General features: G+C 33.4%; 2 protein-coding genes across 2 annotated transcripts; one reads left to right on the forward strand and one right to left on the reverse strand.

Annotated features, from left to right (window-relative positions):
- The first annotated feature begins 518 nt into the window (after positions 1-518).
- On the forward strand, positions 519-6,625 carry LOC149393284 (Glycosyl hydrolase family 47 protein). The gene is made up of 17 exons (XM_089617667.1): positions 519-733; positions 1,377-1,496; positions 1,613-1,705; positions 2,057-2,143; positions 2,331-2,421; positions 2,608-2,663; positions 2,789-2,861; positions 3,114-3,223; positions 3,333-3,383; positions 3,498-3,586; positions 3,701-3,782; positions 3,877-3,990; positions 4,373-4,452; positions 4,582-4,717; positions 4,867-4,937; positions 5,021-5,255; positions 5,948-6,625. Exons 1-17 carry the CDS (start codon positions 602-604, stop codon positions 6,191-6,193), a joined length of 1,866 nt encoding a protein of 621 aa, XP_089473793.1. The 5' UTR covers positions 519-601; the 3' UTR covers positions 6,194-6,625.
- A 4,370-nt stretch (positions 6,626-10,995) lies between these two features.
- On the reverse strand, positions 10,996-12,469 carry ATAUX2-11 (AUX/IAA transcriptional regulator family protein). The gene is made up of 4 exons (XM_089616704.1): positions 12,100-12,469; positions 11,779-12,008; positions 11,587-11,686; positions 10,996-11,474 (listed from the first exon to the last, which is right to left on the reverse strand). The coding sequence occupies exons 1-4, from the start codon at positions 12,339-12,341 to the stop codon at positions 11,399-11,401; spliced, it is 648 nt and encodes a 215-aa protein (XP_089472830.1). The 5' UTR covers positions 12,342-12,469; the 3' UTR covers positions 10,996-11,398.
- Between the last annotated feature and the right edge of the window lie 239 nt (positions 12,470-12,708).

Consider the following 12,708-nt stretch of genomic DNA (forward strand, 5'->3'; position numbering starts at 1 on the left):
CCTTCAATTACATCTGAAAAAGACTTGATAGAAAAGCATGAATATGGACTCGTGTGAGTAGGAAACAGAAAATATCTATTCTTGTTCTATCATCGGCTATGGGCTCGAGTCTAAGAGAAACTTGCCCTTTCATGTTTTTATTTTATAAATATCTCATATGTGTATATATATATATATATATATATATATACATATATACTTTTGCATTAAAGAAGATATTGATTTAATAACAAAAAAATTGGACATCAGAGCAAAAAAAAAAACAAAAAAATTGGACATTCACGTCCAAAGTCCAAATGACAAGTACTTGAAAACGACATTATGAGATATGCGAAGCTTAAAACGACAAACCAGAAAAAGTTTCTGTACCCGTAAAGAGTATAAATGATAAAATCCAATAACTAGACGCCGTGTGGACTGTTCTTCATTTCCATTGGCCATTAAGTCGTATGAATTCTCCTAGCAAATAAAAAAAGTCGTATGGATTCATAGCTATATTTTTAATGCTTTATATATCGCGGTAAATACGTCGATTGATAAAGAAAGGAACTTTAATGAGCGACGAACAACAAAAATAAAACTGAAATCGAAATCGAAATCCATGGAAGCTCTGAAACCGAAAGCTCAAATTGTATCCATTTTGTTGCTGGTCTTTGTTTTATCCAATGTTGCTGTGCTCAGAGTTCTTGCAGATGGAGTCACTTCCGAAGAAGCTAAACTCCTCAGGGACGAGGTAAAAAATTCCGAATTTGAATTTCTCGTTGATTCCTTGGAGTTTTTGCTAGAACCTTGAGGATTCAAATGTTTCTGGAGTAGTACAGGTTGTCATTTTACTAAATTTTGTCTGCGTATTGTGCTGGGTGTTCCAGTGATCTGTTTTTTTTTTTTTTTTTTTTTTTTATTTACTCTTTAATTTTTAACAAAAAAATTAGATTTGAACTGGCATTGGCAAGTAATGATAAACATGTATTGGAGGAAATTGTTTTTATTAATGGAAGACGAAGAAGATTATGTATTTTCCAAGTAACACCCAGCGTAGACTTGATTATTGTAAAAGTATAAAATACAGAATTGATGATGAGTTGTGCAATTCGGATAGAGTAGCCAAAAAAAAAAAAAAAACATTTAAGTGCTTTAATATTCAGTTCTCAGTATCCAATTTTGCCCCCAAAAGAGTGGATTATGCTTACATATAAGAAATTATAATTCCTGTCTTGTTTATTAGGATGATTTTTGTGTATGCAAATTCTATTCAATAAGTGAAATTTGGCACATGCTTTATGAAACCAAAAAATCACGATGCGTGTGAAATATAGTGAAGTATCACTAATAATACACAATGGTATATCAGTTTCTTTGGGAAATATATTCTGTAGGTACGAGAAATGTTTTATCATGCTTTTAATGGATATATGGATAATGCTTTTCCACGCGATGAACTGAGACCTCTGTCGTGCGGCGGAGAAGACACACTTGGGGGTTATGCTTTGACTCTGGTAAGATTGTAATTAGGAAAAAAGGAGAAATAAACACCTTTTTTTGCCATTAATTACTATTTTATAATTTTAATTAGTCTGTATCTAAACCTTTTTGGCATTGTTTGTCATCTCAGATTGACTCGTTAGACACATTGGCATTGCTTGGAGATCAGGAACGCTTTGCAAGTTCGGTTGAATGGATCGGTAAAAACATTCGGTTTGATATAGTGAGTGATGTTACAATTAGTTTACCGACAACGAGCCTATTATTGAGGCAAATAGTGAATTTGTAGATGCTTTGTGTATGATCAATCGTATAATGCTCTTACCATTCTTCGGTAAAAAAAGAAAGTTCGAATAACACAAATCACATTGTTTTGGTTGTGGTTTTTGTGTCCTCTTTTCGGGATCGACGTGTTTTTTGCATACGGCCCGGCTTTTGGCTAAAAATCAACTTTCATTCGATGTATATTTCTTTTCATTTAATAATAATACCCTCACTGTTTCTGTTAAAAAATTCACATTGTTTTTGTGATAATGACCTTTGTTTTTTTCTTTTTTTTTTGGGTGCTCTGCAGAATAAGACAGTTTCTGTTTTTGAGACTACAATCAGGGTCCTTGGTGGTTTAATATCTTCACATCTAATAGCAAGTGACTCTGCCACGGTACAAATTCAATGACTACATAATGTTTTCTTCACTTAAAACATGTAACTACGATTTTAGGAATTTCAGTTTGTTTGTTTTAGGGAAGCCAAAGAACTGTGATGAAAATGTGTGAGATAGTGAGCTGATCGTTTTCCCAATCTAATAACAAAGCACTTCGTCGATATTTATAGAAATTTCGTTTCAGGGTATGAAAATTCCAACCTATAACAATGAGCTTCTTGACTTGGCAGAGGACCTAGCCCGCCGATTATTACCTGCATTTGACACGCCTACAGGTATTTCTATCTCTCCCATACGAAAAAGGAAAAAAGCCGTTTACTTTGCATTATATTAACCTCGTAGCTTTTTGAGACTGCATTTGATTACACTGGTTTGAATTGATTTTCTAAAGTGTTCTGCAAATCATATCTCTCCAGTCAATTAACCGTTTTTCTTTTCTTACAAACTTTTTTTTTTTGTAGGAATACCTTTTGGATCTGTCAATCTTTTGTATGGAGTTGATGAACATGAAAGCAAGGCAAAGCCCTTTTTACACCTTGCTTCTTAAGTCAACAAGTAACATAATCACAATTTCACAATTGAAAAAAATCTCGACTTTGAAAGTTTGGGTCAAATATCTGAAGTATATTCAATTGCTTTTAGATAACATCAACAGCTGGCGGTGGTACTTTGACTTTGGAATTCGGAGTGCTCAGCCGATTGACTAATGATCCTAGTAAGTGACGACACACATTTTTCTGCCATCTAACCATCTGTAAATTCTTTCCAAGTAACAGTCATGGCAAAAAAATTCACACGGGAACAGATTGTTCACACTGTAGTTCGTTGGTTGCTACTTTTGACTTTTGAATCTTGTTGAGAGAATAAAAAAACAGGGTTCGATGCCAATGAGTCAGTATTGTTCTTTTTATTGAATTGGGTAGTCGCAGAGTGCTCATGAGGATAAAATTATGCGTGTGTTATTCAGTTTTTGAACAAGTTACCAAGAATGCTGTACGTGGAATTTGGACTTGCCGGTCAAAGATTAATTTAGTGGGAGCTCACATTAATGTTTTTACTGGTGAATGGACACAGAAGGTAACATTCTGTTGAGATTAACAATCTAATCAACCAAGCGAGATATACATACACATTGATGATGTTTTTCTTAGTTCATTACAGGGTTGTTTTCTTTTTTGCTTCTCAGGATGCTGGAATAGGAACTAGCATTGATTCTTTCTATGAGTACCTTCTAAAGGTCAGCAATAAGCATTTTTGAATGAAAATTTATTACATTTTCATTTCTCTGTTAATCCTTTTTTTCAGTTTCACAATTTCTGTACTCAACCCAGTTTTTATTTATTTATTACAGGCTTATTTATTATTTGGAGATGAAGAGTATTTATTCATATTTAAAGAAGCTTATGCAGCTGCAATGCACTATCTTTTCAATGATCCTTGGTATATAAAAAGAAATCCTTTATTTTTTCAATCCAATCGCTCTTTTGATTAAAAAAAGATTTCTGGGTTTGTCAATTGAATTTAGCGTGAAGTGGAATTCTGTGTTGGTTGAAGGTACGTTGAAGTAAACATGGATTCTGCTTCTCTTGTTTGGCCATTGTTCAACAGCTTGCAGGCGTTCTGGCCAGGGCTTCAGGTTGTTTATTATTGTTATAACCCGAAATGTTTCGAGTGGTTGATTATCTCTGTTGATATTCACGGATGAAACTGAGTATTAAATGTTTTGGAAGGTTTTAGCTGGTGATATTGATCCTGCAATTCGAACTCATAATGCCTTCTTCAGCGTTTGGAAAAAGTACGGTTTCACTCCGGAGGGTTTCAATCTCGCCACACTCACTGTACAGGTAATTAAATATCTCCCTTTATTCAGGAAACACGTTTACCCGTGTGCCCTTTATGAGGATCCCACTAGTGTTCAGTAAAAGGCCTAGTGATGCGACAAATCAATGTAATATGATCAAGTTATTTGTCATATGAAGTTTAGCCTATCTATGTGAAGGTTTGAGTATAAAAGCTATTTAATTTTCTTACCTCTGGTAACTAGTTAGCAAGGTGTGGGAACTTGTTTTGTTTTCAAAATTTGTTGTATAGGCAAGTCTTTCAAAAAATGTTATGATAGAATCGAATAAATTGAATTTGTCTCATTTCGGCGGCCAATAGTTTGTTCTATTCATATTTTTCTAATGGATATCGTGTTTTATATCCTTACTTGTATTGTATATGCAGCCTGGGCAGAAAAGTTATCCATTGCGTCCAGAATTAATTGAGAGCACGTATTGGCTCTACAAAGCTACTAGAGATCCAAAGTAAGTACAGAATTATCATTTTTTCCCCTTCATATTTTAAGTTGAGAAAATCTAAGCTCTCTTTGAAATATTTTTCTTTCCGTTTCCTCATCCAAGAAAAAAAAAAATGTCCTTGACACGTATTTGTAGATATCTTGACGTTGGACGAGATATGCTGGCTAGCTTGCAATACGGTGCGCGATGCCCTTGTGGATATTGTCACATTTCCGATGTAGAGTTTCACAAGCAAGAAGACCACATGGAAAGCTTTTTCCTTGCCGAAACAGTAAGACCCGTGTTGAGCTTGAGTACTTCCATTTCGGGATCAACATGTTAGACCCGGAAGGATAAATTAGTAATTTATTCATTTAACTATAGATTAGTGTAAATATATGTGGCTTGTTTGTCATGATAGCGATTTAATATTTGGATTAGGTTAAATATCTGTGGCTTCTTTTCGATTTGGCTGCGGGTCCCGATAACCTGGTCGAAACAGGGCCGTACAAGTAAGCATTCTGCAGATCTTAATTATTATGCACTTTGGAGAGTTCTTTGGATGGAATTGAGATTTGCCTTATCCTCTATGCAGGTATGTATTCAGCACGGAAGGCCACATTTTTCCGTCGACCCCACAGATATCTCTAGTCAACGAGCGGTGTTCTTATCTCGGGTCGTTCTGCGAAACCGGCGACGCAGACCGGGAAACCCGTGCAGACAGCACTCAAGGAGCCAACGAGAACCGGTCGTTTGGGAGTTGGGCACGAGGTGGGCTGCGATTGCGGAGAAGTTTTTCTGATTCGATTCCCGTATCGGGATACATGAAGGTCCGTCTCGTACTTACATTCTCAACTTTTGATACTCTTAATTTTTTTGGAGAGAACTTGCATCAAGTTATTTAAATTGGGTTTTCACATGAAAGTCATGCTAAATGGGGAAAGTTTTGGAGGTTTAGATGATAGAACCATAGAAGAACTTACTTCAAGTATCTTCTTTTCAAACTTAATTCCTCAAATATTTGTATTTCATAAGTACCTGATTTTTAAAGTATATTCCTTTATGTTTACATTTTTGTTTGACTTATTTTCTTTCTTTCTTACTGTTTACAACAGTTTCATTTCAAGTATCTGAAAATAAAAAAAATAATGAGGTATTTATGGAATGTTTGAAAATATAATGTATTCTTGGAATTATTTTCTCTTTTTTTAAGGGTGAAATTATTATCTTCAAATGGGGTATTTGTATAACTCTCCCAAAATTACAAGACATTAAATAGAAACGGGCCTGTAATCAGAGAGGGATCGAACTTTTGTGGCGTCATTTTATTACATTTCTTGTTCTATTTCGATTTTCTCTACCATTTACTTTAGTCGTGGTGCTTATTTGAGTACATCATTTTCATATTGAAGGAAAAAAATAATGTAGAAAATCCATGTGCTAATAGCTTAAGGTTTGTTGGTCGTATTAGCTTGTAGAAAAAGAACATGATAAAAATAATAATACTGTTTTTTTTCGGCAGGGTTATTGCCGAGGACTAACTCATGGACAGAAACTCGGCATCACATATGTGGCATCAGAAGCGACACAACAGAAAAACACAGTCTCTACGGACGATGAAGAACCAACTATTTCACATAACCACTTCGCCGTGGTTGTCTCCAACCAGAGTTCGGATCCCGAACCGCCTCAGAACGAACAATCCGACCATGGCTCCGAGGAGGAGTTGGAGGATGAAAACGAAACGAGCGAACCCCAAAAAGAATGACAGACAAAATATTTTTCATCCCAGTAGAAACCCTCGAGAAGAATAGCAGTCGGCTTCGTAATCAAGTCATCTCGATTTCAGCCCCTTATAATCCTCTGCAATATTCTTTTACGAAGGAAAGGTAGTTCAGGGCGAAAATGTTGAGGATTGGACAAAAGGGTCTAACCGATACATACTCTTGAAGGATTAACCGTGAAACTTCGCCGACGCAGTTTAATATACACGAAATTAATGAAAAACAACGGCTCATAGTTTTTTTTGACACTTTTGATTGCTTTATTCGTTCATGCATAATAGGTCTAATCTTGGATTTGAACAGTGATATCAAGAGCTAACGTATAGTTGAAATTCATTTGGTTTATGTTCAAGCTTAAAGATCGGTCTAATTTTATTTCATCTATGATATGCTACAATCTAGTTTTTTTTTTAGAATCGGTATATGTATACATACACAAATCTGCTTAACCACATTTGACAATGCAAGAGCCAAAAACAATGTTATGAAATGAATAAATGGCAGTTCATGAATCAGTGTCAGATTTGTATTAAAATTTTGCATATTTCAAGGAAGTTCTTGAGTCAAAGGGGTAATGTATATACATATAAATATATATACATATATATATATATATATATATATATATATATATATATATATATATAAAACTAAAGAACTTAATGTAACTTGACAACACAAAATCAATGGCATTCAAAGAACTTAATGTAGCATGACAGGACAAGACCATCAATGTGATTCAAAGAACTTACAGAACAATATATAAAACTAACATTCAAAGAATACAATACATGATTTCATTCTTGGCGTATAATAATTTGACGTGAAATGTAAGAGGGTGTTTGGTTTATGGTTTGTCATTAGATAAGTAACACACTTTATACATGTTTAATGCCAATACATTTCTTTAATGCAACATGGCGAGTCCAATATTCCAAAGGTTTAGTTATAAAATTATAAATTAATACAATGGTCTCTCAAAAAGGGTTTATACATATCTTAAGTATATATTAAAATAATGTATTAGAGTTATATATAAGATCATTCAGTCATGATCTTAGTTGTCATTACCTAATGACATTGTACATGAGTCTTAACCTATCACCCTCAAACTATATACTTTGATTCATCAACTGGATTTTGATACACTCATGAACTAAGTGGGCAAAAAAATAACTAGAATATCTTCTTTTTATTTTATTTTTGTATAATATATGTACTTATCTAAAGTTTCGCATGTCAAACGGATATGATCTTCTATCATGATTTTCTTGCAATATCATTAATAATATCATTTTTTTTTCTCTTTTTGCCTTGAGCAAGTAATTGTTATAACGGAGCCATGCAAAACTGAATTTGTATTAATTCAACCAAATAATAAATGTAGAATGTTGTAATATTTTGCGCATTTACTTATTGTTCATTGATATGAGTCATGACAACTATGGCTACATTATATATATATATATATATATATATATATATATATATATATATATATATAGTGGCTAAATTTGCCAGAACATTTCAAAGGACCACCACAACATGTGGTGTGTCCTGATGAAGAAACAAAACTTACCGTATTCCCTAACTTGTGGTGTGGCTGGATTGGAATTTCAAACTCTGCCACTGGCCGTTTCTCTCTTTGTTGAATAATTGGTATGAGCAAAAACATATCATAGTGGTGTTATGAATTATGGCGTACCTTCAAGACGTGTCGCTTTACTATTGGCTCAACACATTCTATCTCATTGCTGTGGAACCAGATCATATCTGTCCCTTGTTGGTCAAGGTTTTACTTTGAAAGCCAACCCCATTAAGGTGTTATTGCCATTGTACTGGCCTCAAATTAATTTCATCTAAATCATGGCTAACAAAAAAAAAAAAAAAAAAAAAATCTTGACTGTCTTTATTATATTTGACAATATCCTTACATTAATGATGAAATGGAACCTTTGATTTCGAAGAGAAAAAAAAAGAATCTTTTGAATTTGATTTCTTTTTAATCAATTTTGTGTTTTTCTGATGAACACTCAAGAACACGCGTGGTATCGGAAGATTGAACACGTCACTTTAAGGATCCATGTAAGTTTTATGACTAACTTAGATGAACCTCAAATTAATGACAGTTCACCTTTTAATTTGGAAAAAACCAAGACCTGAAAAACGGTATCTGTGAGGTATCACACTTGAGAACTTTTGGTGCGTATTAATGACAGGCAATCTAATGCTCAAGCGCGAGATGATATTAGTATAGCTCATAGTGAAATGAGCGTTTTCTAGTTCCCGAAGAGGAGTAGAGATTAATTATTACAATGTCTCACATCAACTATGAATCTTTGTAATGTGTTACGTGTTCGACGATCCTCAATCTTTGAACTAGTTGTTGAGCGTGAGTTATTAGGCCCACCCTTGTAACATGTTATTGGGCCGACAGGTTCATTCTTACAAATTTCATGCCCTAGATGTTCATCCTAGGCGTGAGGAAAATGTATTAAAAGGTTCCACGTCGACTGAGGTAATAAACTCTTTAAAGATATTTAAAAATCTCCATTTTTGAGCTAATTTTTTTAGTGTGAGTGAGATCTACACTTTTAACAAATAGTAGGAGCGAGCGGATGCTAAGAGTAGTGGGCAAAAAACGAGTTATGACGAATCAGATCTGTTAGTGGTGTTTTTTTTTATTTGATTTGTTATTTTTTCTTTGGATAAAAAAAAAAAAACAACGCCATAACAAACCACACTATATTTCGACGGAGGAAAAAAAAAATTAACATGTATTTTTGGATATTGATCATAAAATTAAATATCAATAATTCTGTATATCACAGTTGTGAAGAAAAAGTAATAGGCTTGTTAACTTATACCAAACAGTTCAATTACCTCTCACCACTTATTACTTCACAAAACAGTAACGATCATAATACCGACAACTAAAAAACTGAAAATATCTATAGTCAAGTCCCGGAATCGTGTCAGATCTTGTTTCTTCTAATCTTTTCTTCTCTTTCGTTCACCAAAAGACAAGGGAAAAAGAGGAGATAAAGGAGGCAGATTTTCCACCTGATGTTTGTGGTTAATAAAGTAATTAATTGTATGTGTAATATATCGGGAAACCACATAATATATTCATCAATCCTGTAAGAAAGTATATAAATAATCAAAGGGTATAATTTATATGCAGTATGTATGATATCAATAAAGCTAAATCGGATCCTATGCGTTTATTAGCAACAAATAGTAGCCAGACTCAGACCCATTTGCTTTGTTTAGTTGTGTGTTAGCATTTCGTTGCTTTTTTACTTTGAATATTATTGTCTAAATGAATAATTACGAAGTCCCAAAAATTTACTCATTTCTCGATAAGATTTTCCGGGAAAAAAATAATACAGTTTTAATGGTGTTGACAGCCATTAACATGCCAACTTGAGTATTAAGTATTAACTATTTACATAAGAAATTCTGAAAAAATAATATAAAAAAAATAAATGTAAAAAACAGAGTTGTTGATAAGTTATTTGGTAACACGCACAATTAGAAAGATAATAAATTAATTTTGCAACAGTCTCAAAGCACACCTATGTAAAGAAATTGATACGAATAATATCATTTGCTTGACAATTATTAAAAATCAACTAAAATCAAAATAATGACACATTTAGTATCAAATCGATTACAAATTGGTTGATTTCGTAACACATTTGGTAAAAAACTGGTTAATTTTGTGATACATTTGATACTAAATGTGTCAATATTTGATTTTTGGTAAATGATAAGTAATTTGTATTATTGCTATAAATTTTTTCATCTATATATGACATAATTTTACCATTTTGTTAATTTTACCATGGCTACTAATTAATATATCTATAATTATGTATATACATATTATAGATCGTATTTTAAAGGATGTCCGTTTTTTAAATTGCTCAAGATTCAAAGTATAAACGTGTGGATCGCAATCGTGAATATAGAATGTACTGTTTTTCTTATTCACAAATTCCTCCAAGAGGTAAACCTATTTAGCTTTTTACCACGCAGTAACTTTTCCTTGCTTTTAACTAGATGGGAAATATTAATTACTATTACTCAATGCTCATTATTGTGTCCCTTTGCTTAAGGAAGAAGAATTGCAGGTTCGTGAATGAGTAGTACTTCTTTTGACCCCTTTCGTTTTTGTTAAATTATTTCAAAGGTGAAACATATAATAATGATTATGTATGAGTATTTTGGAAAATCAATTTCACCCTACTTTATTTCCCTGTGTAACCAAATTGGTTGATGTCATTGTCGTCAAAGAGCAACGTATGTGTATTATTATTAGTTATAACGATATTGTTTGGAGGAAATTAATTATGAGGCTTTAATTTAGTTTTTAGTTAAGTCTGCTTATTAAATCAAAGAAAAATAAAATAATTAGTATTCACGACATTCACACAACACATTTTCAAGATCTCTGCCATCCGCTACCAAGCCGATTTTGAATTGTTTCTAATTTGAACCTGATGTATTGTGGAAGAATTTGACCAATTCAGTTTTTAGACCTAATAAAAAAAACAACAAATAATAAATATAGATGCACTTTCAACCTTCCCAATATAAAATCTCCATAAGTAATATATTAACACATATACAAAGTCCATTTTTACCAGCTTAATTTTCCCATGTTTAATTAGCCAGACAAAAATTCAAAATTGCAAAGCGCATCAAAGTATTTATAGTTTATTACATTCACAACTAATGATTACATATATAATTCTTGACAAAAAATACTTGAAACATGATGTATATACTAAATAGATATATTATATAGCTAATAATGCTTTTTTTTTCCCTAAATATTCCATCTCTCTTTCCTTTTGTACAAAAATCTTATGTCAAATGTCTCATACTCATGCGATTCCTATGATCAGCGATTTGATCGGATATCTTTCAGAACAAGACAACGTGCAAACAAAAAATCACATTCCCAAACGTTTTTTTTTCTTCTCCTACAAATGAAAAACAAGCTTTAAAGTTCAAACAACATATCTCTTTCTCTTTCTTTTTCTTTCTTCACCGCTTCTTTGTCTACACATGTTAAATAATAATCACAACATCCTTCTTCCTTTGCTTAGGAGAACCCAAACTTTGCGATGAGACGGTATATATATTTGATATATGCTTTTTAGATCATGGTGTGATTTTTCTCATACACCACACCCTAAGCCTCTTGCTTCTGACTCCTTCATGACCCTCATTCTCTTGCATGATGACATAAACATACTGAAAAAAAAAAAAAAAAATTCATGAGTTATTTATTTCTAAACAAGACAAAAAAAAAATGCCCATAGGTTTTTTTTTTTTTAACAAAAAATATATATTAATAGAAACTTACTTCCATGGAACATCTCCAACAAGCATCCAATCACCATCTTTGTCTTCATAAGTTGGCACAAAATCAGATCCTTTGTAACCTTCTCTCTCAGAATACGCACCTAAAATGACAAGAACAAAAGCTCACGTAAGAACTTTATTACAAATAGACAATTATATGTATTATTTGAACACAATATATTTACGTGCTTACCGATCGTGAACTTGAACATGTCCTCCAAGGCCTTCAAAAGCTCAGGGTAATTATTGTAAACCCTAAGGTCTATCTTCCTCAGATATGGAGCTCCGTCCATACTCACTTTCACAAACGTCCCACAAACATTCTCAGCCTCCGAATTGTTATTAGGGCTCTTCTTTTGCTGACTCATCATCAGGCTGTTCTTCCTGTACGATCTCACCGGTGGCCAACCCACAATCTGTGCCCTATAATAAAATAAAATAAAATTATTAAATAAGCAAACTTTGCAGATTGAGATTTTTTGTATCTTAATTATTAGAATGCTAGAGGGCTTACTTGGCTGGAGGAGGAACTATTTCTTCGTCTTGTTGAGACTGAACAACATGATCAGCTGATATGTTCATAGTGCTGCTCTCTTGGTGACGATCTGATTGTCGTTTCTTGGCGTTTGGTGTCGTATTCACGGTGGAAGATGATTCATCTCGTTCACCGCTGTAATCAGCGTCGTGTGTCCCTGGCAAACCCAGCCTCAGCTCAGTTGCCTTCAGATTCACCATCATTTCGTCCTTATACTCCATGTCGTTTTCGTATTCTCTTCCAGCAAAAGAAAATGCAATGGTTCTTCTTGAGTTGATGAGCTAACAAGTTTGTTTAATAATAAGCAGGGTTGCGTTGGGAAGGGTTTCTATAATGTTGGTGTATATGTGTATATATATATAAGTAGATGATATATTATGGAGAAAAGGAAGATTTTTAATTTATTTTGTTATTTTATTTTGGTGATATTAATAAATTGGGCATGAATTATGGACAAAGGCAAGCTAAGTTGTCGGTAGCAAAAGCAGCACCATTGAGGCGACTTGCCTATCTATTTGGGGGACAAGAACGGGACAAAGCTCAGCCGCCCAAATGGAAGACTTTTATTCGAGTCCACGTGGAGGGACA

This window comes from Urtica dioica, chromosome 6 (assembly GCF_054948205.1).
Source record: "Urtica dioica subsp. dioica isolate 48M chromosome 6, U.dioica_male_clone48M_v1_H2, whole genome shotgun sequence".
Lineage (NCBI taxonomy): Eukaryota > Viridiplantae > Streptophyta > Magnoliopsida > Rosales > Urticaceae > Urtica > Urtica dioica.

Coding starts and splice junctions, on each gene's coding strand:
- LOC149393284 (XM_089617667.1), top strand. CDS start 602: ATGGAAGCTCTGAAACCGAAAGCTCAAATTGTATCCATTTTGTTGCTG. Junction 1,706..2,056: donor AAAACATTCGGTTTGATATA/GTGAGTGATGTT, acceptor GGTGCTCTGCAG/AATAAGACAGTTTCTGTTTT. Junction 2,862..3,113: donor CCGATTGACTAATGATCCTA/GTAAGTGACGAC, acceptor TGTGTTATTCAG/TTTTTGAACAAGTTACCAAG.
- ATAUX2-11 (XM_089616704.1), bottom strand. CDS start 12,341: ATGGAGTATAAGGACGAAATGATGGTGAATCTGAAGGCAACTGAGCTG. Junction 12,009..12,099: donor ATAGTTCCTCCTCCAGCCAA/GTAAGCCCTCTA, acceptor ATTTTATTATAG/GGCACAGATTGTGGGTTGGC. Junction 11,687..11,778: donor CATGTTCAAGTTCACGATCG/GTAAGCACGTAA, acceptor TTGTCATTTTAG/GTGCGTATTCTGAGAGAGAA.